The following is a 27,663-nucleotide window of genomic DNA, read 5'->3' as shown; positions in this document are numbered from 1 at the left end:
ATTATTTATAACCTTGATCTTTAATGATTTTAGGATGCTAGTGTTTAACACACAAAATATGATTATTTATAACCTTGATCTTTAATGATTTTAGGATGCTAGTGTTTAACATAGCTACAAAATATGATTATTTATAACCTTGATCTTTAATGATTTTAGGATGCTAGTGTTTAACATACAAAATATGATTATTTATAACCTTGATCTTTAATGATTTTAGGATGCTAGTGTTTAACATACAAAATATGATTATTTATAACCTTGATCTTTAATGATTTTAGGATGCTAGTGTTTAACATAGCTACAAAATATGATTATTTATAACCTTGATCTTTAATGATTTTAGGATGCTAGTGTTTAACATAGCTACAAAATATGATTATTTATAACCTTGATCTTTAATGACTTTAGAATGCTAGTGTTTAACATAGCTACCAAATATGATTATTTATAACCTTGATCTTTAATGATTTTAGGATGCTAGTGTTTAACATACAAAATATGATTATTTATAACCTTGATCTTTAATGACTTTAGAATGCTAGTGTTTAACATAGCTACCAAATATGATTATTTATAACCTTGATCTTTAATGATTTTAGGATGCTAGTGTTTAACATACAAAATATGATTATTTATAACCTTGATCTTTAATGATTTTAGGATGCTAGTGTTTAACATAGCTACAAAATATGATTATTTATAACCTTGATCTTTAATGACTTTAGAATGCTAGTGTTTAACATAGCTACAAAATATGATTATTTATAACCTTGATCTTTAATGATTTTAGGATGCTAGTGTTTAAAATAGCTACAAAATATGATTATTTATAACCTTGATCTTTAATGATTTTAGAATGCTAGTGTTTAACATAGCTACAAAATATGATTATTTATAACCTTGATCTTTAATGATTTTAGGATGCTAGTGTTTAACATAGCTACAAAATATGATTATTTATAACCTTGATCTTTAATGATTTTAGGATGCTAGTGTTTAACATAGCTACCAAATATGATTATTTATAACCTTGATCTTTAATGATTTTAGGATGCTAGTGTTTAACATACAAAATATGATTATTTATAACCTTGATCTTTAATGATTTTAGGATGCTAGTGTTTAACATACAAAATATGATTATTTATAACCTTGATCTTTAATGACTTTAGAATGCTAGTGTTTAACATACAAAATATGATTATTTATAACCTTGATCTTTAATGATTTTAGGATGCTAGTGTTTAACATAGCTACCAAATATGATTATTTATAACCTTGATCTTTAATGATTTTAGGATGCTAGTGTTTAACATACAAAATATGATTATTTATAACCTTGATCTTTAATGATTTCAGGATGCTAGTGTTTAACATACAAAATATGATTATTTATAACCTTGATCTTTAATGATTTTAGGATGCTAGTGTTTAACATAGCTACAAAATATGATTATTTATAACCTTGATCTTTAATGATTTTAGGATGCTAGTGTTTAACATAGCTACAAAATATGATTATTTATACTCTCGATCTTTAATGATTTTAGGATGCTAGTGTTTAACACACAAAATATGATTATTTATAACCTTGATCTTTAATGATTTTAGAATGCTAGTGTTTAACATAGCTACAAAATATGATTATTTATAACCTTGATCTTTAATGATTTTAGGATGCTAGTGTTTAACATAGCTACAAAATATGATTATTTATAACCTTGATCTTTAATGATTTTAGGATGCTAGTGTTTAACATAGCTACCAAATATGATTATTTATAACCTTGATCTTTAATGATTTTAGGATGCTAGTGTTTAACATAGCTACAAAATATGATTATTTATAACCTTGATCTTTAATGATTTTAGGATGCTAGTGTTTAACATAGCTACAAAATATGATTATTTATAACCTTGATCTTTAATGATTTTAGGATGCTAGTGTTTAACATAGCTACAAAATATGATTATTTATAACTTTGATCTTTAATGATTTTAGGATGCTAGTGTTTAACATACCAAATATGATTATTTATAACCTTGATCTTTAATGATTTTAGAATGCTAGTGTTTAACATACAAAATATGATTATTTATAACCTTGATCTTTAATAATTTTAGGATGCTAGTGTTTAACATACAAAATATGATTATTTATAACCTTGATCTTTAATGATTTTAGAATGCTAGTGTTTAACATACAAAATATGATTATTTATAACCTTGATCTTTAATGATTTTAGGATGCTAGTGTTTAACATACAAAATATGATTATTTATAACCTTGATCTTTAATGATTTTAGGATGCTAGTGTTTAACATAGCTACAAAATATGATTATTTATAACCTTGATCTTTAATGATTTTAGGATGCTAGTGTTTAACATACAAAATATGATTATTTATAACCTTGATCTTTAATGATTTTAGGATGCTAGTGTTTAACATACAAAATATGATTATTTATAACCTTGATCTTTAATGATTTTAGGATGCTAGTGTTTAACACACAAAATATGATTATTTATAACCTTGATCTTTAATGATTTTAGGATGCTAGTGTTTAACACACAAAATATGATTATTTATAACCTTGATCTTTAATGATTTTAGGATGCTAGTGTTTAACACACAAAATATGATTATTTATACTCTCGATCTTTAATGATTTTAGGATGCTAGTGTTTAACACACAAAATATGATTATTTATAACCTTGATCTTTAATGATTTTAGAATGCTAGTGTTTAACATAGCTACAAAATATGATTATTTATAACCTTGATCTTTAATGATTTTAGGATGCTAGTATTTAACATAGCTACAAAATATGATTATTTATAACCTTGATCTTTAATGATTTTAGGATGCTAGTGTTTAACATAGCTACAAAATATGATTATTTATAACCTTGATCTTTAATGATTTTAGAATGCTAGTGTTTAACATAGCTACAAAATATGATTATTTATACTCTCGATCTTTAATGATTTTAGGATGCTAGTGTTTAACACACAAAATATGATTATTTATAACCTTGATCTTTAATGATTTTAGGATGCTAGTGTTTAACATAGCTACAAAATATGATTATTTATAACCTTGATCTTTAATGATTTTAGAATGCTAGTGTTTAACATAGCTACAAAATATGATTATTTATAACCTTGATCTTTAATGATTTTAGGATGCTAGTGTTTAACACACAAAATATGATTATTTATAACCTTGATCTTTAATGATTTTAGAATGCTAGTGTTTAACATAGCTACAAAATATGATTATTTATAACCTTGATCTTTAATGATTTTAGAATGCTAGTGTTTAACATAGCTACAAAATATGATTATTTATAACCTTGATCTTTAATGATTTTAGGATGCTAGTGTTTAACATAGCTACAAAATATGATTATTTATAACCTTGATCTTTAATGATTTTAGGATGCTAGTGTTTAACACACAAAATATGATTATTTATAACCTTGATCTTTAATGATTTTTGGATGCTAGTGTTTAACATAGCTACAAAATATGATTATTTATAACCTTGATCTTTAATGATTTTAGGATGCTAGTGTTTAACATACCAAATATGATTATTTATAACCTTGATCTTTAATGATTTTAGGATGCTAGTGTTTAACATAGCTACAAAATATGATTATTTATAACCTTGATCTTTAATGATTTCAGGATGCTAGTGTTTAACATAGCTACCAAATATGATTATTTATAACCTTGATCTTTAATGATTTTAGGATGCTAGTGTTTAAAATAGCTACAAAATATGATTATTTATAACCTTGATCTTTAATGATTTTAGAATGCTAGTGTTTAACATAGCTACAAAATATGATTATTTATAACCTTGATCTTTAATGATTTTAGGATGCTAGTGTTTAACATAGCTACAAAATATGATTATTTATAACCTTGATCTTTAATGATTTTAGGATGCTAGTGTTTAACATAGCTACCAAATATGATTATTTATAACCTTGATCTTTAATGATTTTAGGATGCTAGTGTTTAACATACAAAATATGATTATTTATAACCTTGATCTTTAATGATTTCAGGATGCTAGTGTTTAACATACAAAATATGATTATTTATAACCTTGATCTTTAATGATTTTAGGATGCTAGTGTTTAACATAGCTACAAAATATGATTATTTATAACCTTGATCTTTAATGATTTTAGAATGCTAGTGTTTAACATAGCTACAAAATATGATTATTTATACTCTCGATCTTTAATGATTTTAGGATGCTAGTGTTTAACACACAAAATATGATTATTTATAACCTTGATCTTTAATGATTTTAGAATGCTAGTGTTTAACATAGCTACAAAATATGATTATTTATAACCTTGATCTTTAATGATTTTAGGATGCTAGTGTTTAACATAGCTACCAAATATGATTATTTATAACCTTGATCTTTAATGATTTTAGGATGCTAGTGTTTAACATAGCTACAAAATATGATTATTTATAACCTTGATCTTTAATGATTTTAGGATGCTAGTGTTTAACATAGCTACAAAATATGATTATTTATAACCTTGATCTTTAATGATTTTAGGATGCTAGTGTTTAACATAGCTACAAAATATGATTATTTATAACCTTGATCTTTAATGATTTTAGGATGCTAGTGTTTAACACACAAAATATGATTATTTATAACCTTGATCTTTAATGATTTTAGGATGCTAGTGTTTAACATAGCTACAAAATATGATTATTTATAACCTTGATCTTTAATGATTTTAGGATGCTAGTGTTTAACATAGCTACAAAATATGATTATTTATAACCTTGATCTTTAATGATTTTAGGATGCTAGTGTTTAACACACAAAATATGATTATTTATAACCTTGATCTTTAATGATTTTAGGATGCTAGTGTTTAACACACAAAATATGATTATTTATAACCTTGATCTTTAATGATTTTAGGATGCTAGTGTTTAACACACAAAATATGATTATTTATAACCTTGATCTTTAATGATTTTAGAATGCTAGTGTTTAACACACAAAATATGATTATTTATAACCTTGATCTTTAATGATTTTAGAATGCTAGTGTTTAACACACAAAATATGATTATTTATAACCTTGATCTTTAATGATTTTAGGATGCTAGTGTTTAACACACAAAATATGATTATTTATAACCTTGATCTTTAATGATTTTAGGATGCTAGTGTTTAACATAGCTACCAAATATGATTATTTATAACCTTGATCTTTAATGATTTTAGGATGCTAGTGTTTAACATAGCTACAAAATATGATTATTTATAACCTTGATCTTTAATGATTTTAGGATGCTAGTGTTTAACATAGCTACAAAATATGATTATTTATAACCTTGATCTTTAATGATTTTAGGATGCTAGTGTTTAACACACAAAATATGATTATTTATAACCTTGATCTTTAATGATTTTAGGATGCTAGTGTTTAACACACAAAATATGATTATTTATAACCTTGATCTTTAATGATTTTAGGATGCTAGTGTTTAACATAGCTACAAAATATGATTATTTATAACCTTGATCTTTAATGATTTTAGGATGCTAGTGTTTAACATAGCTACAAAATATGATTATTTATAACCTTGATCTTTAATGATTTTAGGATGCTAGTGTTTAACATAGCTACAAAATATGATTATTTATAACCTTGATCTTTAATGATTTTAGGATGCTAGTGTTTAACATAGCTACAAAATATGATTATTTATAACCTTGATCTTTAATGATTTTAGGATGCTAGTGTTTAACACAGCTACAAAATATGATTATTTATAACCTTGATCTTTAATGATTTTAGGATGCTAGTGTTTAACATAGCTACAAAATATTATTTATAATCTTGATCTTTAATGATTTTAGGATGCTAGTGTTTAACATACAAAATATGATTATTTATAACCTTGATCTTTAATGATTTTAGGATGCTAGTGTTTAACATACAAAATATGATTATTTATAACCTTGATCTTTAATGATTTTAGTTTAGCTAAGTTTAAAATCAGTCTAAGTTAGCTAGTTAGCGCAGCTAGCAAACAACATTCATCATTTAACGCTGGTTAACAGCGCTAACATGAGCAGTTTAAAGAAAACATCGACTATCCTAGTAAATACTCAAGAGTTTTAAAATATCATTATTTATATATATATTTATGTATATTTATATAGCTATATTTTATAAAGCTAGCTATGCTAGCTAGCTAGTGAGCTTACCGATGCGTCCGGAGCGCCAACGGCTCTGGAGTAAAGTCAACGGCTTTAGCTCGAACTCGCGCGAGTTTTCATTTGAAAAGCTGTGACTGGGGCGCGTGAACCGCTGCACAGATTCGCTGATCTTAAGCTCATCTCTTCAGGCAGTTTGCGGCGGGTATGTTTTATAGATCACGAGATCTCACGAGCGGTGCCTGAGGCCAGACTGTATATCACAAATATTCTTGCGTCGACAAATAAAAAAGCTGCAAAGCGAGAGAGAACAACCAAAACAAGCAAATAATAAAAAAATAATAATAAATAAATAATAAATAAATAAAAAATAAAAAAGAGCCAGAACAGATTTACAAACTACGGTCAGTGCACTAAAATATATTGCTTATTTTTTGTTATATTATTATTATTATTATTATTATTATTATCATTATTATTATTATTATTATTATTTGTCAGAAATGACAGACATGATGTGAAAGTGATTTGTGTTTATTTTCTTGCATCAAAAAACAAATCATAAAATCGCAAAGTAAAGGCTGATTTTACTGACAAAACAACAGACATCATTTATCTCTGATTTCCAAATCACAGACAGATAAACTACTGTGCAATTATTGGTTTGTATACAAAAGGGATCTCTGTTGACAATGCCAACAACTTGTGTTACCTGTTTAAATTCAGGGAGCCCTGATAATGAAGCAGCAGAGAGAATCATATCTGCACTGCATTTAATTCAAGGGTACTAAAAGGGTACTAGGGTACTAAAAGGGTACTAGGGTACTAAAAGGGTACTAAAAGGGTACTAAGCTGCTGCTGCTGCTCTCTAGTGTACAAACAGCAAAGTGTCCTTTCAGTGTAAAACACTAATGCACAGCTTTATGTATAACTGTATAACTAAAGCTATAGATATCATCTGAGTAAACAATGAAGCACTGTTGTACTTTGCTCTGGATGAGAGCGTCTGCTAAATGCCTTAAATGTAATGTAAATGTCAGTCTACAGGCTGTAACTGTGATAGCTTTGATTATTGATTTGAAGATTAGTGCTTGTGGACCTTTCAGAATATTTGGTCCACTTAGTTCCACCTAAATGAAACCATGTGACCTTTATTTGCTATGACTGATTTGTGTGTGTATCATTTGCTTTTAGGCATGTTTACAGTTGTCAACATTGGCTTGCTCACTTGGGGCTCCGACCCGGATCTCTGTAAAGCTGCTCAGTGACTGCGTCTGCTATCTTAATAAACCTGGAGTTGGAGTTGGAGTTAGAGTTGGAGTTGGAGTTGGGCTGGGGTATGTTCATGATTTTACACTGATATGAGTTTCATGTGGATCTTGGACTTGATGCATGATGCAGTTAAGAGAAGAGTGAGGCAGCTGCTTTCAGTGTAGCAGCTCACTCTTTATTTACTTATTTAACAGAGACCAAACACGTGTGCTCACTGTCACTGTGTGTGTTTGATCACTAGTGTAAGTGTGTGTGTGTGTGTGTGTGTGTGTGCATGGATGGGTTGAGGGCAGAGGCCAAAGTTCATCTGTGTCCAACACTAATGGCTCTTCATAGAGAGGGAAAGCTGCTGCTGCCCTCTAGTGTACAAACAGCAAAGTGTCCTTTCAGTGTAAAACACTAATTGTTGAACTGCTGTGGTGGGTTTATTTTTAACTTCATATGGTTATGTTTAGTAATCTGAAATAATTATTATGGCTGTGCCTCACAAGTAGGTTTTGCAGTTTGAGTCATTTATTCATGTTCATAAAGGAGAATTTTTTAATTAGAATTTTTTACATGCAGTGACATTATATTATTATTATTATTATTATTATTATATATTATATTATATTGTATCATATTATATTATTATTATATTATTATATATTATTATTATATATTATTTCTATTATATTATATTATATTATATTATATTATATTATATTATATTATATTATTATTATATAATTATTATTATATATTATTATTATTATTATGTTATTATTGTTATATTATATTATATTATATTATTATATTATTATTATTATTATTATTATTATATATTATATTATATTGTATCATATTATATTATTATTATATTATTATATATTATTATTATTATATATTATTTCTATTATATTATATTATATTATATTATTATATATTATTATTATTATATATTATTATTATTATATATTATTATTATTATTATGTTATTATTGTTATATTATATTATATTATATTATATTATATTATATTATATTATATTATTATTATTATTATTATTATTCAATCTCTGTTGTTTAAAAGCCTTGTCTGAAATCTTGTGGGATAAAGCTATTGCAGAACCGTGCAGTGACAGCATGGATGCTCCTGTATCTTCTGCCAGACAGCAGCAGTGAAAAGAGTCCATGTGAAGGGTGAGAGGAGGGGTCCTTCACCATGCTGATGGCCCTACAGCTGCAACGTGTGATGTGAATCCATATAGATTAATTAGACATGATACCCAAATGGCCTATCCTTCTATTTCATAGAATAATTTGTAAATGTAGTCTATACTCTCTGGTGTCTATTGACTGTAGAGTTAAATATAGAGTTTGGTGCACTTTATATATTTAATTTATATATTTTCATGCTGCTGTTTAGTGTTACAAGTGGCACCATCCCCCTTATCCATCAGCATGTCTGAGGTGAAAAAGCCTGGTGTTTTAAGAGTGGACTACAGTTGGTATACAGTTGACTAATGCTAATGAACTACATTCCCCACAATGCACCACGTGGCGCAGCTGATTGGCGGAACAGCGACCCTCCTCCTCCGCTCATGTCGCTGGAGTGAAAGGCAAGTCAACACGGTCTCGCTGGTGAACTTCAGCTTCACATGGAGAAAGTAGCGGTACCCTCCGTGTCGTCGCTGAGCCGGAGAGCCCTGGTCTGACATGGCTTTCACCAGCAGCCGGTGTTATCGGCTTATCTCCAGGACACACGCAGGCCAGGCCCTGCGCACGGTGAGAGTGTCAGCAGCAGCAGACAGACTGCAGCGCTGCTATTCGGGTATTACTAAAGAGGAGAACCAGCCTGCAGAGCAGAGGACCTCCACTTACCCTGAGCTGACAGAGGCCAAACCCCAGCCTGTGCAGGTAAACTCTAAAGGTTTGAGTTTAGGCTAGTGCTAGTACTAGGACTGCTGCACATTTGGTCCTGGTACTCTTGGGCAACTTGGCATGCTTTCCCCTGGTGTTAATCCTGTCCGGCTGTTTGTGGTCATTATGGTCCACTGTTTAGGCTCTTTTAAGCCCCTTAAGCACTCTTAAAATGACCCTTGGCCTGTTTGTGGTCATTATTGTCCACTGTTTAGGCTCTTTTAGGCCTCTTAAGCACTCTTAAAATGACCCTTGGCCTGTTTGTGGTCCCGCTGTTTCTCAATCGGACACTTTTTCTGTTCATCAGTATGTACTGCCACACAGCTCTGTCATCTGCACTGCCACTTTAAACTCTATACTGTAATGATACCCCAGGATGCCTTACATCACTACATTATATTAATGTAGTTACTGTTACTGCACTGTTACATTACACATAATTCATTCTGTATATTACATTATATTAATGTAATTATTACTGCACTACAATCACTTTTACACTTTTACGCTTTTATGCCTCTATCATGCTGCTCTCTTGTTTGATTTTGCTGCTGTAAAAACTGACTTTCCCTGTGGGATAAATAAAGTGATCTATCTATCTATCTATTATTGTCCACTGTTTAGGCTCTTTTAGGCCTCTTAAGCACTCTTAAAATGACCCTTGGCCTGTTTGTGGTCATCATGGTCCACTGTTTAGGCTCTTTTAAGCCCCTTAAGCACTCTTAAAATGACCCTTGGCCTGTTTGTGGTCATTATTGTCCACTGTTTAGGCTCTTTTAGGCCTCTTAAGCACTCTCAAAATGACCCTTGGCCTGTTTGTGGTCATTATTGTCCACTGTTTAGGCTCTTTTAGGCCCCTTAAGCACTCTTAAAATGACCCTTGGCCTGTTTGTGGTCATCACTGTCCACTGTTCAGGCTCTTTTAGGCCCCTTAAGCACTCTTAAAATGACCCTTGGCCTGTTTGTGGTCATTATTGTCCACTATTTAGGCTCTTTTAGGCCCCTTAAGCACTCTTAAAATGACCCTTGGCCTGTTTGTGGTCATCATGGTCCACTGTTTAGGCTCTTTTAAGCCCCTTAAGCACTCTTAAAATGACCCTTGGCCTGTTTGTGGTCATCATGGTCCACTGTTTAGGCTCTTTTAAGCCCCTTAAGCACTCTTAAAATGACCCTTGGCCTGTTTGTGGTCATTACTGTCCACTGTTTAGGCTCTTTTAGGCCCCTTAAGCACTCTTAAAATGACCCTTGGCCTGTTTGTGGTCATTATTGTCCACTGTTTAGGCTCTTTTAGGCCCCTTAAGCACTCTTAAAATGACCCTTGGCCTGTTTGTGGTCATTATTGTCCACTGTTTAGGCTCTTTTAGGCCTCTTAAGCACTCTCAAAATGACCCTTGGCCTGTTTGTGGTCATTATTGTCCACTGTTTAGGCTCTTTTAGGCCCCTTAAGCACTCTTAAAATGACCCTTGGCCTGTTTGTGGTCATCACTGTCCACTGTTTAGGCTCTTTTAGGCCCATTAAGCACTCTTAAAATGACCCTTGGCCTGTTTGTGGTCATTATTGTCCACTGTTTAGGCTCTTTTAAGCCCCTTAAGCACTCTTAAAATGACCCTTGGCCTGTTTGTGGTCATTATTGTCCACTGTTTAGGCTCTTTTAGGCCTCTTAAGCACTCTTAAAATGACCCTTGGCCTGTTTGTGGTCATTATTGTCCACTGTTTAGGCTCTTTTAAGCCCCTTAAGCACTCTTAAAATGACCCTTGGCCTGTTTGTGGTCATCATGGTCCACTGTTTAGGCTCTTTTAGGCCTCTTAAGCACTCTTAAAATGACCCTTGGCCTGTTTGTGGTCATCACTGTCCACTGTTCAGGCTCTTTTAGGCCCCTTAAGCACTCTTAAAATGACCCTTGGCCTGTTTGTGGTCATTATTGTCCACTATTTAGGCTCTTTTAGGCCCCTTAAGCACTCTTAAAATGACCCTTGGCCTGTTTGTGGTCATCATGGTCCACTGTTTAGGCTCTTTTAAGCCCCTTAAGCACTCTTAAAATGACCCTTGGCCTGTTTGTGGTCATTATTGTCCACTGTTTAGGCTCTTTTAGGCCCCTTAAGCACTCTTAAAATGACCCTTGGCCTGTTTGTGGTCATCATTGTCCACTGTTTAGGCTCTTTTAGGCCCCTTAAGCACTCTTAAAATGACCCTTGGCCTGTTTGTGGTCATTATTGTCCACTGTTCAGGCTCTTTTAGGCCCCTTAAGCACTCTTAAAATGACCCTTGGCCTGTTTGTGGTCATTATTGTCCACTGTTTAGGCTCTTTTAGGCCTCTTAAGCACTCTTAAAATGACCCTTGGCCTGTTTGTGGTCATTATTGTCCACTGTTTAGGCTCTTTTAAGCCCCTTAAGCACTCTTAAAATGACCCTTGGCCTGTTTGTGGTCATCATTGTCCACTGTCCATTGTCCACTAGGCTCTTTTAGGGTCTCTCAGTGGTGTGAATTTGGTTTTATGATCTTACCCAACACCAATGAGTCTTGTAGTCATCTAATTAATGCCTTTTATTATTATTATTATTATTATTATTTTCAAGCTACTTTTTCACAGGGTGCAGAAGAAGTGAGAATTTTTTTTTTTTTAGAAAAGGGCAAAGGTTATGTGTACATGACTTCAGCTTACACTGAGCTCACAGTAGCTAAACCCCAAGCTCTGCAGGTAAACAAGCCAAAGGGTGTCAGTGGTGTTGGTACTGTAGCATATATTGTCTGCTTCACTGGGACATCTTGGTTTAGGCTCTGTTAGGCCTCTCAAAAACTCCAGGGATATCATTATTTTCAAGTTCTTGCTTGAGAAGTGAGATGTTTGCACAGATGTCTTTAAATAATACGGGCAAAGGTTATGATATATGCATATATACACTTTGGGTTCCATAAAGAACCATGTTTGTAATAGACAACCTTTTAATGGCCCATAGTTTATTATATGTTCTTCATCATCTTAAAGTACTGAAGATATCTGTGATGTTCTCCCAATAGCATACTGTGCTGTAATGTTTCACAACAGATCTTATTGTGGAAAATGTGCAGCACACACACTGTTAAAAGGACTAGATCCTTGAGGAACTTTTGGATGTCCTTCAGCCTTGAAGGTCCCTCAAAGTATCGTAAGAGTACAACACAATACTTATCACAATACATGTAATCACAGACTAAAAACATCAGTAGCGACAGATCCTTTAAAAACTACTATTCAGATACTCTCCCAGACTAAATACAGTGATTATTACTCAACATCTGCTGCTCTTCTTCTGATTAAACCAGTTTAATTACACTGTTAGTAATGAAACCTGCAGCTGATCAGTGTTTATTAGGCTCTAACAGTTAGTGATGCACCGATCTGGCTTTTTCAGTTTCGACACGATACATAAACTTTGCATATCGGGCGATACCTGATGCCAATGCTGAATTAATAAACTGTACACCTCACCATGTGGGCAAGACTTAAGGCATCAGGATTGACTTAAACATTACTTTCTATAATATAACAATTTAACACATAGGTATAAATGTGCTAAATTACCATTTGTCATTTATTTATTTGCACATTTAGTGCAGTCTCACACCATTACAAATTAAGGAAAGGAAAAGAAAAGAATTGGTTTCATGGATTGTCCTAATTATCCGAAACCGGATCCAGATAATTTTGTTAATATCGTGACTGATACCTGATCCTAATATTGGATTGGTGCATCCCTGCTAACAGTATCCTCCATATGCTTAAAAAAGTGTATTGTGTATCACAATAACAAAATTTATCACATTACGATACAATATTGTCATATTGTCCAGCACTAGTTAAGAGATTTCACCAAGAACAGTAATTAAACAGTAATTCATTAATTGAGATCTTTTAGAGAGCTGAAACTCCAGACTGAACAGTGCCAGCAACAGGTAAGTGGCCCTCATGCCAATCCAGTGGATTAGGATAGATTTTAAATCCAGGAAAGGAATTAAAGCTGAGTACAATTATCATTTGAAAACACTCAACCCAACTGAGTAGAACAAATTGTTTCCCCTATTCTGGGCTTGACGTTATGCAATTTAGTCAGCAGTTCCTTCAAACCAGGCCTTCAGCAGCACTTCTATTCCAGGCTTTTACATAACCGGGAACACCAAGACGAGTTGAAGGCTCTTAATGAAGTCTGGGCAGCAGCCATGCTCTTAACCTTTATCTTAAGCTAAAGATTATTATTGTGTTTAAACCTGCTCTATGCTAAGCTGACCATAATCTTGAGTCCTTGACCACGGGAACATGCTAATCATGTGACGCTGCAAAACCACAGAGTAAATCAGCGCCTTCACAGAATGCTGAGGCTTCGAGCAGTGTGACCACAGCAGCCTGTCAGAAATGCGTGACCAATAAGAAGAGCTGTTAAATGATTATAAATGATCAGTTTGCTCTCAAACGATGTTGAATGCCCTGCATTACAGATGCATCTCGGATGTAAGCTGACTAGTTGAAACTGGTGTATCTGGAGCTGGAAAGAACAGTAGAATGTGCAGAGCGGAAGGTACTGAAGGAGCAGGGCTGGAAAGCTTTGCTGTGACCAATAGCTGAAAGTAGGGATATGCCCATATTAAAAATAAAAATGAGAATTATTACCTCATCCTTTTTGTCAATGCTTATTGGAGGAAAAAAGGTTAGGAAAATAAATACTTTTAATAATAAATCAAAGTGAGTTATAGCTATGGCGTTCAGCGGAGTGATACAGTATCTGTGGGGAGGGGGGCATGCTGTTATATAAAATAAAGACACGGTTAGAATGTAGAGCTGGGCAATATGACGATATTTTATTGTATTGTGATTAAATTTGTTATCGTAATAACTATATGCTTTTCTAAGCCTATCGAGGACACTGTTCAGCTGCAGGTTTCATTACTAATAGTGTAATTAGACTGGTTTAATTGGATGAAGAGCAGCAGATGTTGAGTAATAATCACTGTACTCAGTGAGGGAGAGTATGTTACTAATGATTTATTTAGCCTGTGATGTAAATGTGTATATATAAATATTGTGTATTGTTAAAAATGTCTAGATATCTTTATGTAGCGTTTTCATGATACTGCCCAGCCCTATTGGAATTCTTTTCAGGAAATTTTCAGGAAATTAGCTTGTGTGGCCAGAACTATTCCATATACATGTACAATATTGTGATATACATTGTCACTGTAACGCAAAAAAAATCTTATTTTCATTTTTGACATTTTCACTTTTTTGCGGAGTGAATCTAATGGTTGCAAAGTTGCCATTTTTGGAGACACAAGCTTTTTTTGAATAATAAGGTGTTTTATGATTTCACAGTACTCTATCCTCATTCCTTACCACGTCTTTGGGCCCCTGTGGAAGGTCCAGATTTTTGCTCCAAGCCTTCACAGAGACCCAGCAAAGACCTGTACTGTCTGGACTGGTTTGACGACCATTACTTTAGATAGTGGACACTGAGTGTACAGGAACTTCATCGCAAACCTGTACCGTAAACTGTAAAGTTGACCAGTAGGTTATAACAGCACGGGATCACTGTCCGCTCAGGGGAAAGGCTGTGAACTGAATGACAGTGGTGCTGAATATAGGAGGTTATACAGTGGTTTAGCTTCATATGAATCTTTTAAAATATATAAAAAAAAGTGATATCCATCTATTACAAAGTTAAATTGCGTCCTTGATTTTTCACTTCCTGCCTTTACAGTCTGTTGATCAGATGAGGGAATGAAATCATGTCCTATTTAAGTCTATCATATTTCTTCTCTTTGCTGACCTATGGAGTATTCAGTGTTCAGTATGATGTTGATGGCATTGAGGCAGTGCGTGTTCATTATTAATTGCTTTAAGCCTCATTTCTGCACATAGTGTTCTCACATCTTCAATGTGTGTGTATGTGTGTGTGTATATATATAGTGTATATATAAGTGGTACCCATCTATTAAAAAGTTTAATTGTGTTAATTACAACAATATTCTGATTATAAATTACAAGATTGATGATTTGGTTTGGATGGCATTGAGGCAGTGCATGTTCATTTTTAATGCCTTTAAGCCTCATTTCAGTACAAAGTGAAATTCTGCACATAGCGTTCTCACACAGAAACAGTGTATCTTCAAAATGGCATCTTTACAGGAGGAGGAAAAAATGTCTAACAAAAAGATTTCATTCAAGGTTAACCTGAAGCTTTTCTATTGGCATGGTATAAAAGTCAAAAAGTGAAAAACAGCAAAAGTCGAGATAAAACTGCATTTATATTGAAGGCATTTAGCAGACGCTCTTCTCCAGAGCAACTTACAGAAGTGCTTCACTGTTTACTCAGAAAATACCCTTAGCTAGTTTGTACAGGCTAGAATCCAAAAGATCTCTCTAAGCTTAGATACGACTGAATACAGAAGGATACAGTATGGAGACCACAACACTTAACACTACACTTCACCCAAGTACTCTTGGAAGAGGGGGGTCTTCAGTCGGGTTTGAAGACAGCAAGCAACTCTGCCATTCAGACACCCAGGGGAAATTAGTTCCAAATGATTATTTGTATTGTTATTTATTAATATTAGTAATGATGATTGTTGCTGTTACTATATGATGATCATCTTCTTCTTCTTCTTAGTTTGTAAACTTGTATGTACTGCTGTAGGTTAAAGTGCCCATATACATTAAAACGCTTCTGCTTGTCTCTTCTCTCCCTCTGCATTCAGGACTTGGTAGTTGCACGCAGTCACAGGCGCGTTTTGAAGGATGTCCTGCCTTTCTCAGAATTCCTTACCGACACTTTTGGACGAAGGCACAGCTATCTGCGAATTTCCTTAACAGAAAAATGCAACCTCCGCTGTAAGTGATCCATGCTTTGTTACACAGTTGCCAATTTGTGTAAGACAGTACAGACAGCTCTCAGCATTGGCTTTTTTCATAAAAAAATAACTTTTTTTTTTATCTGCTCTGTGCAGTCACTTGACAGATACAGTGTCTACATGCAGTTTCACACACCTTGTGCAGTTTCTGTAAACACCTGCTTATTGACCAATAGATTTTAGGAGTATGGTTTAGAAATCACTGATGAAATTCTCCTACACCTTGTGTACTGTTCCTAATTAACATACTGAGTATGAAGGTGTTTTTCCTCAGGTCAGTACTGTATGCCAGAGGAGGGTGTGAAATTGACTCCGAGAGGCCAGCTCTTGAACACCGAAGAGGTGCTGACTCTGACTCGGCTCTTTGTGCAAGAGGGGGTGGAGAAGATCCGCCTGACTGGAGGAGAGCCGCTTATCCGCCCTGATGTTCTCCACATTATAAGTAAGCCAAGGTTATGAGTAGGTCTAGCAAAATGATTGTATTGCCTTTCTCAAAACCATGGTGTTTTTGAAATTGTAGCACCAAATGCAGTTTCTTAATTGTAATATGATAGTGGAGGAGCAGTGAGACGTGGTCTTAGACGATGTCTTTAAAAGCCAATTCATTCTGACAGCCCAGCTAAGCCTGTGAGTGTGCACTTCGCTATGCCATGGATATGCACACAGCAAACCTCTGATAGAAAACACTCAAGCCTTTTCATGTTATCTTTTTATGTTCGCACGGTTTTTATGATTTATGGAGATTCTTGTGAAATCACTATTAATATTTTAGCAGAAAAAAATAAACCAAGTACATCAAGCCAGACAGCCTTTTTATATCTGAAGGGCATTCTTTGTTATTATTAGTAGTATTAATTTGGAGTATTAGTAATATTAATAGTAGTATAATAGTGTTAGTAAGAGCAGATAAGCATTAGAAGGCAGAGCTCTGTGATGGGCGATGTTCAGTTATGTAGCATACATAATGCCAATGTCATGGTGGGGGTAGGTCAGAAAAGTCAGCAGTCATGTGTAACTGTGCTTAACACATCACACATTCATGTGATTAGTGTCTCGTGAGACTTTGTAACATTGTAACACCCTTTTTCTCCCATTTAGTCACCGCCAATAAACCCACCTGTTCGTAGCTGCCCCTAGTACTAGCCTCTAGCACTACCTTCCGACACTAGGGTACGGGGGGGGGAGGACATAACACATGTCTCCTCCGATACATGCAAAGCCAGCCACCGCCTCTTTTCAAACTGCATTGCCGGGCAGCTAACGCGCTTGGGGGGAAAGTACTGGCTCCTCAGCTCTGCCACAACAGCTAACAGATCAGAGAGAGCAACACAACCACTCAGAGAGAGCATGGCCAGTTGTGCTCTTTCAGACTGTGGCTGCTGATGGCAAAGCAGCATTACTCAGGGTTTGAACTCGCGACTTACCTTCTTAAATATGCAGATGCTGAGATGAGTTCTTTGTTTGTGTCTCTAGCGGAAATGAGGAAGTTGGAGGGTCTGAAGACGATTGCTGTAACTACTAATGGCATGAACCTCACCAGAATGTTGCCTGGTCTGAAGAAGGCAGGAGTGGACCTGCTCAATGTCAGTCTGGACTCATTGGTGCCGGCCAAGTTTGAGTTCATCGTTAGACGTAAAGGTACGCACTTGGTTAAAAAAGCAAGTCTTTCATTGAGAGGCCAAGATCTCTTGTTTTATAAGTCACCACCAGGCTCTTAGAAATGGCCGTGACTGACTGTAATGTATACACACACCGGAAACAATCACAGGAAAGAGTTAAACTGTCGCCCAGGTGCAGCTTTATAGTAACGCTGATAAGAAGGTAATCTTGTTACTGGTCTAGCAGAACTGTTGTAAGAGCCAACGACAGAATGCTGGAGCCTTGGGTGGCAGTTACCTCGGTGTTGGCGACAGATGGAGGGGTGTGGCTCGGGAGAAGTAACAGTACAGTACACAGGAAGACACAGAGGGGGATTGTACACTTGTTTTCTAATGCTTATTGCACACACACACACACACACACACACACACATTAAAAACTAGATTATGGATAATAAGCTGTTGATATTGAACTATAAGAAAGACCTTTTACCTCCACCCCTCAGTCTACCACCATCTAAAGGACACAGCTTCACAGCTTGAGTTGGTTTTTGGAGAGCCTTGCTAGCCAGCCATGCTGCAGTAACTCTTTTTGATAGCAATTACTGCAGTTCTTCCTCTGTGAAGAACAGTAGGATTAATGTGTGCTCTTTAATTAGGGTTCTAGACAGGCGTCTGTGGAAACAAGGAGTAACTGCAGAAGCTCTCTTGTTATTTTGCTTATACAGGTCACTGTACTTTTACGTCTTTTACATCTGAAATACCTTCAAGCTTTTGATTATTATGAATCGTTCTCCTCTGCAGGGTTCCATAAGGTGATGGAAGGGATTGACAAGGCAATAAAAATGGGTTACAATCCAGTTAAGGTAAAAAATTACATTTGATAACGTTTTCTGTTTTCCATTTTCTATGAAACTATAAACACATTTCATATCTCATTTAAAAATATTCATCAGACAATAATTTGGCTATACATATTTAAAAACATGCAATTTTACATGGCTGTAGGCATGTTTATTATGCAACTGTTTTGTTGGGAAGTATTGGGACACCTGGCTATTACACCTGCAGGAGCTTCCATGACCTCTCCTTCTAAATCCATAGGCATTAATTTAGAGTTGGTTAGTTGTAGTTAAGTCAGCAGAGCCTTGGCTGCTTTTTTATGCACTATGCTCCTTGGCAATTGCCTGACACTTTCTTGCAGGTGAACTGTGTTGTAATGAGGGGCCTGAATGAAGATGAGCTGCTGGACTTTGTGGCTCTGACTGAGAAGAAGCCTTTGGATGTGCGCTTCATAGAGTACATGCCTTTCGATGGTAAGTTTTTTAAATGTGTATAACTAACTAGGCTTGGCACGATAACATTTTTTTTTGGACAATACATTGTTCCAGAAATAATTGCAATGAACGTTTAATTATTAAGAATAGTCTGACAATGGAATGGGGACGTAATATTATTGCAGAGTCCAGTGAGCAGTTAAGTAATGCACAGTGAAGTTTATTATGGGGTCATGTTTTAAGCTAGACCACATATCTGTAGCAGAGTACGAGGAGAGGTCTTATCGCCTTCAGAATGTTGCCTTCACTTTGTGGTATAAGGCTGGAATGGTGGTTTGGGAGATGTATGTTTTTGGACAATTTGTGCTGTCTGTCCAAATGTTAAGCATATTTTTAAATGGGCAAAATCGGGGTCAACAAAAAACGATCTAGGTCCACATATTGTACAAAAAGTTGATAGTTATCATGACAGGCCTATAACTGACACCTGTAACTGAGATTGAGACCTTTTAATGCTGAGTGTGTGTGTGTGTGTGTGTGTGTGTGTGTGTGTGTGTGTGTGTGTGTGTGTGTGTGTAATATTTATTGATATATCTTGATATTGTAATTGCTGGTGTGTTTCTGATAATTGCTGGTGTGGTGCTGATTCACACATACTGTAAGTGGGAACATATGAATGCATTTCTGCTTGCAGATTACATTTGCCCAAGTGCTCTTTGAACCGAATGTCCCTCTTTAAAGTCACGCGCCATGATTTACGAATGAATTGAAGTGTGTGTCAAATCATTAATCGGTTTAGCTCAAATATCACCCTGACAGTACCGGGGACAACAACCAGTTCATTGAAAAGGCACGTCTTCTCTGTCTTGCTTGGAAGAAGCAATTCAATTCATTGTGATGTTTAATTTTTTTCTTTGCTTGTCACACAAAACAATGTCTGTGCTTATTATAGACATTTTTCAAAGGATCTGTCTGTCCGTGAATATGATTGGGAGTGTGTGCAAATAATGACTCATTTCCCCCTTACTTCACTTGACTGTAGTTGTGAAACACTGAGTGGGTTCTGCTTAAGTTGAGTTATGAATTTTGTGAGTCTGTTAGGCAGCTTATATCTTTACATTTACATTTACATTGAAGTCTGTAGTTACACAGAAGACTATAAATCTCAGATCTCTTCATTTAGCCCAGCTTCCAGCTGATGGTCAGGTTGTTATTCCAGAGGTCACATTCCAGGCCCCTTTTGGACATTCTGTGGATACAATATTAGACTGAAATATCAAGAAACTGATTGAAACACTGCTGAAAGTGTGTCAGTGCCTGTGGAGCTGTAGGGGTAAGGTGTCTTGTTATGGGGCACCTGAGCTGTGGTCCTGGGGAACAAACCAACCTTTCTGGCCCCAAGATCATTTCTGTAGCGTTTAAGACATGGCTCTAAATTCTAGTTTGGTCCTAATTGGGTGAGAAATGTCCAAGAGGGATTTGGACCATTGTATGCACTGTATATTGTCATAACGATAACTACGGAAAATATCCTGTAAAAAGAGTGGGAATCCTGAAAAGGACATGCATACCCAATTGGTAATTTCTTTACTGCATATTAAGTGTTCATAAATAGATCTTAGATATTCATTTTACGCACCACCTAGATAGGCAAATCCAGATTTGCTTGCATTCTGTGTACATCAGCCTTCTCATGTGTACCTACTAATACATAGTAATATCACCAAATCTTACTAAACTTCTTTTGTCCTACAGCATCAAAGGTGATCATTCATTCATTCATTTTTGCTGAATACCTAGATTTTGTACCTGGTGAAATGCTCTCCATTCTGTTTCACTTGCTCCCTCTGCAGGCAACAAGTGGAACTTTAAGAAGATGGTGAGCTATGCAGAGATGCTGGACCGCATTAAGCAGCAGTGGCCCAGTCTGGAGCCAGTTCCTGGAGATGAGACGGGCACTGCCAAGGTCATTCAGTCTCCAGACTTTCCTGTTGAATAAATCATCTCTGTCATGAATTATTCCTAATGTTGATTCCTCACTGGAACCCATTAAAGGGTGCCATTTGTTATGGCTTCGTGCTTAAGATAAATGATGGTATTGGCCTTGTGCTTTTTATACTCTCTCGGTCCTCTTGGGAGATTACTTTATAAAATAAATACTTTATGTTGTTCAGTTCGTATCCATGGGTACAGCATTACTGAGCTTACCTTGGTGGGGTGACTTCTGGTGTTTTATACTGATTGAGAGACAATTCTCAAGACTGCTCAGATAAATGACAGAACCAGAAAATGCAGTTCCTAATAATGGATAATTTATTACATTTTATTAAGCTGGTGAGCTGTAGACCTTTGTCTCATGTGAGGCAGGACTGTGGTTTGGTCATGGTTTAATTCTCAGATTGATGCGTGTTGTGCTCTCAGGCGTTCAGAGTGCCAGGGTTTCAAGGACAGCTGGGCTTCATCACCTCCATGTCGGACCATTTTTGTGGTTCCTGCAACCGTCTGCGCATCACAGCTGATGGCAACCTGAAGGTATGTTTCCATGGGGTAGGAAATTGTTGCGTTGATGAGGTGGTCCTCAAAATGTATGTAGCTCTGTAATGTGGATATTGACAAGTAGGGAGGCACCAATCCCACTTTTTCCTTTCTGATACCGTTACCAGATTTTCAAGTATCTGCCGATACCAAGTACTGATACAGATACCAACTCTGACTTCAGTACTCAATAGATGACTATAAATCCTCATATAAAAAGTGAAACACTACAAATAGGTTGTACTTTTTTATATCCTATTCCAAATAAGATATAATAAACTTGAAAGAACCATGTTTATTGGTTGAGGAACTGCAGAGTTTAAGCTATTAAAATAAACATATAAATGAATAAATTAGTAAGTAGGGAAGCATACTCTTCCTAATCTTCAAACAGCTTTTAACCGGGTGTTAAAATTCACATTTCCGAGCAGAGGAAAAAATGCTTCTGCAGCAAATTCACATTCAGGTTCACATCTCTGTGTAAAAAGCTACTAAACTTCAGTGTGTTTCTTTTAAACAAGCTGCTGAAACGCAAGTGTTATTACTAAATCCAGGTGCCTCATTTGTAAAACAGACTTTAATTTAAATGATTCTATTAGATTTCACAGCATTTGCAAATCAATTATTTATATTTTATTATAAAATCGCAATCACAAACTCTGTAGCACACTGTCACATTCATTTTCACATCGAATTGCTTAAGATTAAATTAGATGTTCTATAAATGAGCAGAATTGAATTCAAGGATTTAAAGCCTGTTATAGAGCGGTTTGTGTAGCATAGTGCGTAACGCTGCTTTCCCCATGACAAACTAGGATTCAATTTCTTGCCTGCTCCAACACTATGTCAATAAGAGTTCCTGGGCAAGACCCCTGACTCTGCTTTCTTGTACCTGTGTAACATGATTTACAAATGAATCAGTCTGGATAGGAGCATCGATCAAATGCCATAAATGTAATTAATGTAGCGCAATAAAAGAACATGTTTGTATTTGAGTAAACAATTATATTTTTATGTTTCTTTTTCCATAATCACAGATGACTAATCAGTTGTACAGTTGTACCCCTCTACACCTCTCTGTATGTGCTTCTGTGTTGCAGGTTTGTTTGTTTGGAAACTCTGAGGTGTCTTTGAGAGACTGTCTGCGCTCTGGAGCGTCTGATGAGGAGCTGTTGCAGATTATAGGAGCTGCAGTGGGGAGGAAGAAGAAGCAGCATGCAGGTACTACACACAGATTCACCAACCAGAGCAGATCCCCACATGGCTCCCTTTTCTTTACCTCCATTCTTCTCCCTCTCATTGTTCAAAGTCACGTCGTTGCTTCAATTATTATTTTCCTCTGTACTGTTTGGATATCCCTGTACTATGGCTTGAATGACAGAGGCTCAATCTCTTCACCTTACAGTTTAGGCACACTTCACAGGTCCTCCATCTCTCTGTAATCCACCTCCTCTCCTCTTGTTAATGGAGAGGGATTCGGTCCATTTCGCTAATGCTCCTACATTGCGCTGTTGAGTACAGGGCCTAATGGATTTACAGATTTGTTTTGCAGGTCATGTTCCTTTCCTCTTTCTCTTTAAGTATGTGATTCTACCCATTTGTCTTTATCTTCACAGGCATGTTCAATATATCTCAGATGAAGAACAGGCCGATGATCCTCATTGGTGGGTGACACAGCTGTACGTAATAGGCTCTGACCCATTCTCACTTTGTGTTTTTACATGAATACATTTTATTTATTTTAATTCTTTGCATTTGTTCATTATATCATCATTTGCTTATTTAATTTGCCCTACAATTAATTGTCTATTGGAGCTGGGTGATACTGCTTAAAATCTTCTTAATCTTAATGTTGTTTGTCATCAAATTAAGCAAACAACCAGCTTTTTGTAGAAGTGTTGCCTTTTATGCCATAGTCATCTACTCAATTACAACATGAAATACCAAGCCAGCTAACTCTCCAGACTGTCTCACTGTTCAGTGCTGTTACAAGTGAATTGCTAGAATTGTCTCCCTTCTTGTATAGTAATATTGTAATGGTTGTGCATCATTTAGGCACAGTTCACACCTTCCATTAACATGCGTCTCTGGTCAGATTTCTCACATCATTTCCACTGGAGGAGAGGCATGGCACACATTAATAATTAAGTAATAAATTGGGATTAGGCACCTACTTTCCTTTGTGCACCAGCCACGAGTATCTCCTTTATCCATTAGGTTATTAGCGTAGCCAGCTCAGCTAACTCCTGCAGACAGTGTGGGTTTGTGGTTACTCCATATTTTCGATCTGGGGAATGGTCATGTGCGTCTCTGACCACCTCCGAGCGTAGTTTGAGTGATCAGATTTTGGTGCATCCTCTAGACGCACTGTACTGTGTTCGCACCTGTACTTTGTTCTGGCCACTTCTGACCGTATCACCCAGGACACATGTTAATACTACGTGTGAACAGGGTCTTCAAGCATAGTTTCCCAATCCTGGTCTTTGAGGACCCTCCTGTCCTTCACATGTAGGTGCCTACCCTGCTCCCAAAACACCTGATCCAACTCATCAACTATTCAACAATCCCTTGCGGAGTTGAAGGTGGTGCAGGACACCACTGAAATTTTTAAAAAGCAATGAAGAAATGAAGAAATATGAATTTCCTTACAATTTATTACCAAATGTACCAAATTTCTACCTTCTTGTTCCTCAGCTGGAGAATGTAGTCAGCCTCTGCCTGTGTTAGGAGGCGAGCAAAGGAAGCATCCTCTTTTCACTCCCAGCATGGCTCTGCTAGACCTAGTAATGCCACAGGTGCCACGTTCTCCAAGACCCTACTACCTACAATGGAGTGGCGCTTTTGCCATAGATGATCTTCGTTCTACAAACTTCATCTGTTCTCAGAGTAACACCATAGTAAATGTTTACCATGCCTGTCAGGGAAGGTGCTGGCCTTTCCCTGAAGTATTAAGCAATGACTCAATGACTGATCTCCAGTATGCTTCTGTTTCTAAAAAAACACGCACAGAGAAGTTTGCACAGCTGAGACACGCACACAGACTTGTAGGCCACCTCAGGCTGACGTCACTGAGGGGTCTATCCCAGTCTCTATCCAGATCTCCCCACAACGCCGTGCTGGGACGCCTTGAACGGAGGTGTCTTGTGCAGCAGAACATAAGGGGGTGTCACTATCAAACGAATGGTCCTGATGGTTCTGAAAAACCCCAGTTCCCAAACGAAGATGCAACTTCTGACCAGCTGACACACACTGACGCACACGGCAAAGCCTCAATGGTCAACGTTGGAGATAAAGCGCTGACCCGCCGCACAGCCAGAGCCGGTGCCCGGGTCATTCTAGGCCCCAAGGCTTTCAGGCTGGTCTGCGCTAACCAGCTGTCCAAGGGTGATGCTTTAGCCGTCGCGCAGCTAGCAGGCATCATGGGTGCAAAGCACACATCTTCTCTAATACCTCTATGCCACCCTCTGCCCCTGGATCATGCCACTGTCACCGTGGAGCTGCAAGAGGAGGGGCATTTGGCCGTCGTGATTGCGACATGCCAAACGACAGGGCGCACGGGGGTGGAGATGGAGGCGCTGACGGCGGTGACCGTAGCAGCCCTGGCGCTTTACGACATGTGCAAGGCAGTCAGTCGTGACATTGTTATTACTGACATCAAACTGCTCAGCAAGACGGGAGGACAGAGAGGTGACTTTCAGCGCACCAGCTAAGCTAAACTACCACCTGCAGATCTCCCCTACTGTTTCAATGTAGCTACATTAACCTTCCTCAAAAGCGTTATAAAGCCAAGCTGATCTGAACTCCCCTTGAAAACGCTCTCACTGACGTCAACATTGTGCCTTTAGAAACCCTCTCCACTGTATTTGTACCTTTTTCATGTTTACTGCATTTGCAACAGACTAAAACAAACACTGCCCCGAACTGCTGGACTGAATTCATTGAGATTTTCTTATTTATTAAGAATATCTATTGGAAACAGGATGATAATACTGTGCTGTGAGTATATTTTGATAATGGTAAAGGGGGATTCCACCAATTTTGAAACTTTTTTTTAATTTATATATTGTTAATCAGTAATGCATAAACAAAGCCTTTGAAAATTGCTTGTAAAATTACACCATTCTAGAGAAACCTGGGTCCGTCCACGCCTTTATATTTTTAATTTATTCGTCGACAGTGGAACACAGAACAGTCTAAAACACTTATGTGAGCCCAGCAGAGGGTGCTAGAGCGTCACAAAGTTTAATCAAGTCTAAGTCATCAAAGAATCAACCAAATCATCCAAAAGAGACCTTTACACGGGGTGTTTTGTCCACTGTGTTGTTCAAACACAGGACTCTCAAACTCAGAACACACAGACTCAAAACCCAAATTCTGTCACAGTGCAATAAAAGAGTGAACAGCAACAGCATGTATGAGTTTACATTGTGATTTTTCGCAGCTGTGGCCGAGAAAAGAATACTAAGTATCCAGATCTGTGTGGATCTCTTTTACAAACTACAATTTTTATATACAAACTAAATAATAATGTATATATATATATATTTTATATAATATGAGTCAGCAGCACACTGGAGACTTTTCTGCACTCTGCCCTGACCCCGCTCTGTAACTTTACCTAGTCTGACACTTGGTGGCTGAGTCTCTGTGGTTCCTCACTCACAGCTGATGGTGGAAGATCTAGGAGGGAAGAAATGACTAATAGTTGCAACAGTGTCTTCTATAACATACAGAACCACGCTGGAGTTCAGTGAGCTCTTTAGAACCACCCACTCTTTCACTAATGCGTAGAAAGACAGACTCCATGGTGAGGGGCTAGGTTTTATACACCTGTGGCAATGGGATTATATGAAAAACCTGAAAAGAGGTGTGTCCCAATACTTTTGTCCATAGTATACATTACAGGAAGCTTCTTTCTAAAATGGGTACACTTCCTAATGCCTTGTTTTAGCCTGATTTCAATCACGAACATTTCTGAAATATTAAGAACAGCTACGGTGTTCAAACTGAAAAAAAATTAAAATAGAAATGCAAGAATATTTTTCAGAGATTCAGTAGATCATTGTACACCAGTTTTAAGAAAGCGGAGTGTAGGTTTATCTACTGAACATTTGGACATTGTGCTTCAAATGACTGAACTGTGCAGATTTTTTTTCCCTTTTAAATTAGGTGGAATTCCCCTTTGCGTTCCAGTAATGTGATTTATGAATGTGTTTTATACCTGTGCAGCAGAGACTGAATGTTGAGCTGAGGGTAGGATTTTAGGTTGATTGTGAAATTTGATTGTTCCATTTAGACAATCCTCCGCCAGAAGCCTGAATTGTATTAATCAGAAACACTAGTTAGAAAGCCAAAGATGTTCTAGACTTGCTACTGGATTTTTTTTTTTAAACACTGTTTAGATGATTACTCTTTCAGTTTCTCTTAAATACCACATACTAGTTCTTTCCAACACAGTGTTGATTAGAATACTGAACACTATACTTCACATTATACCAACCCAATCAAGAAAGGATTGCTTTGGCATTTTTGGATTTAGCTTATAACATTTTATGTTAAAGCAAAAAACATTTTATGTCATGTCAACTTTTAACGTATAAAGATTTTATTCCAACTTATTTTGGAGCATTTCTATTGGTCCATTCATCATAAAATTGACACAATGTAAAGAACTACTCACAATCACATTATGTTCAAGAATGGAGAATTTTTGCCTGACGGCAACAATGTAATCTTACAAGCTCATGATTTAAAAGAGCTGTGACTTACCTTAATTTAATTCATTCATAATCAAGATTTTTCAATGTCTGTTTTCAATGAAACTTCAATAAATTTAATTTATTATTTACTTAAGACTGTACAAGTTTTTTGCAGTTATTCTTTGTAGTTGTTCTGCATTATTGATGCATACAGTAGCTAACAGTAGAGGGCAGTGTTGAGCTTAGTTCAGGATGTCAGCAAGAATAAACACACTC

At 36.1% G+C, this 27,663-nt stretch overlaps 1 protein-coding gene across 2 annotated transcripts; it reads left to right on the top strand.

Annotated features, from left to right (window-relative positions):
* Positions 1 to 9,084: 9,084 nt before the first annotated feature.
* mocs1 (molybdenum cofactor synthesis 1) lies at positions 9,085 to 27,536 on the top strand. 2 transcript variants are annotated; one of them, XM_072689100.1, is made up of 11 exons: positions 9,085 to 9,393; positions 16,126 to 16,258; positions 16,553 to 16,720; positions 17,752 to 17,916; positions 18,681 to 18,742; positions 19,081 to 19,192; positions 21,007 to 21,119; positions 21,575 to 21,685; positions 22,789 to 22,909; positions 23,305 to 23,352; positions 24,383 to 27,536. In XM_072689100.1, the coding sequence occupies exons 1-11, from the start codon at positions 9,193 to 9,195 to the stop codon at positions 25,396 to 25,398; spliced, it is 2,250 nt and encodes a 749-aa protein (XP_072545201.1). In that variant the 5' UTR covers positions 9,085 to 9,192; the 3' UTR covers positions 25,399 to 27,536. The 2 variants fall into 2 exon arrangements, with proteins under 2 accessions (XP_072545201.1, XP_072545202.1); XM_072689101.1 differs by having other exon boundaries at positions 23,305 to 23,367; positions 24,383 to 24,468.
* Positions 27,537 to 27,663: the final 127 nt, after the last annotated feature.

Source organism: Salminus brasiliensis, chromosome 10 (assembly GCF_030463535.1).
Source record: "Salminus brasiliensis chromosome 10, fSalBra1.hap2, whole genome shotgun sequence".
Taxonomy (NCBI): Eukaryota; Metazoa; Chordata; class Actinopteri; order Characiformes; family Bryconidae; genus Salminus; species Salminus brasiliensis.
The sequence above is the reverse complement of the archived record's forward strand: the minus strand, read 5'-3'. Positions and strand labels throughout refer to the sequence as shown.

Coding starts and splice junctions, on each gene's coding strand:
- mocs1 (XM_072689100.1), top strand. CDS start 9,193: ATGGCTTTCACCAGCAGCCGGTGTTATCGGCTTATCTCCAGGACACAC. Junction 16,259..16,552: donor AGAAAAATGCAACCTCCGCT/GTAAGTGATCCA, acceptor GTTTTTCCTCAG/GTCAGTACTGTATGCCAGAG. Junction 23,353..24,382: donor CAGGCCGATGATCCTCATTG/GTGGGTGACACA, acceptor CTTGTTCCTCAG/CTGGAGAATGTAGTCAGCCT.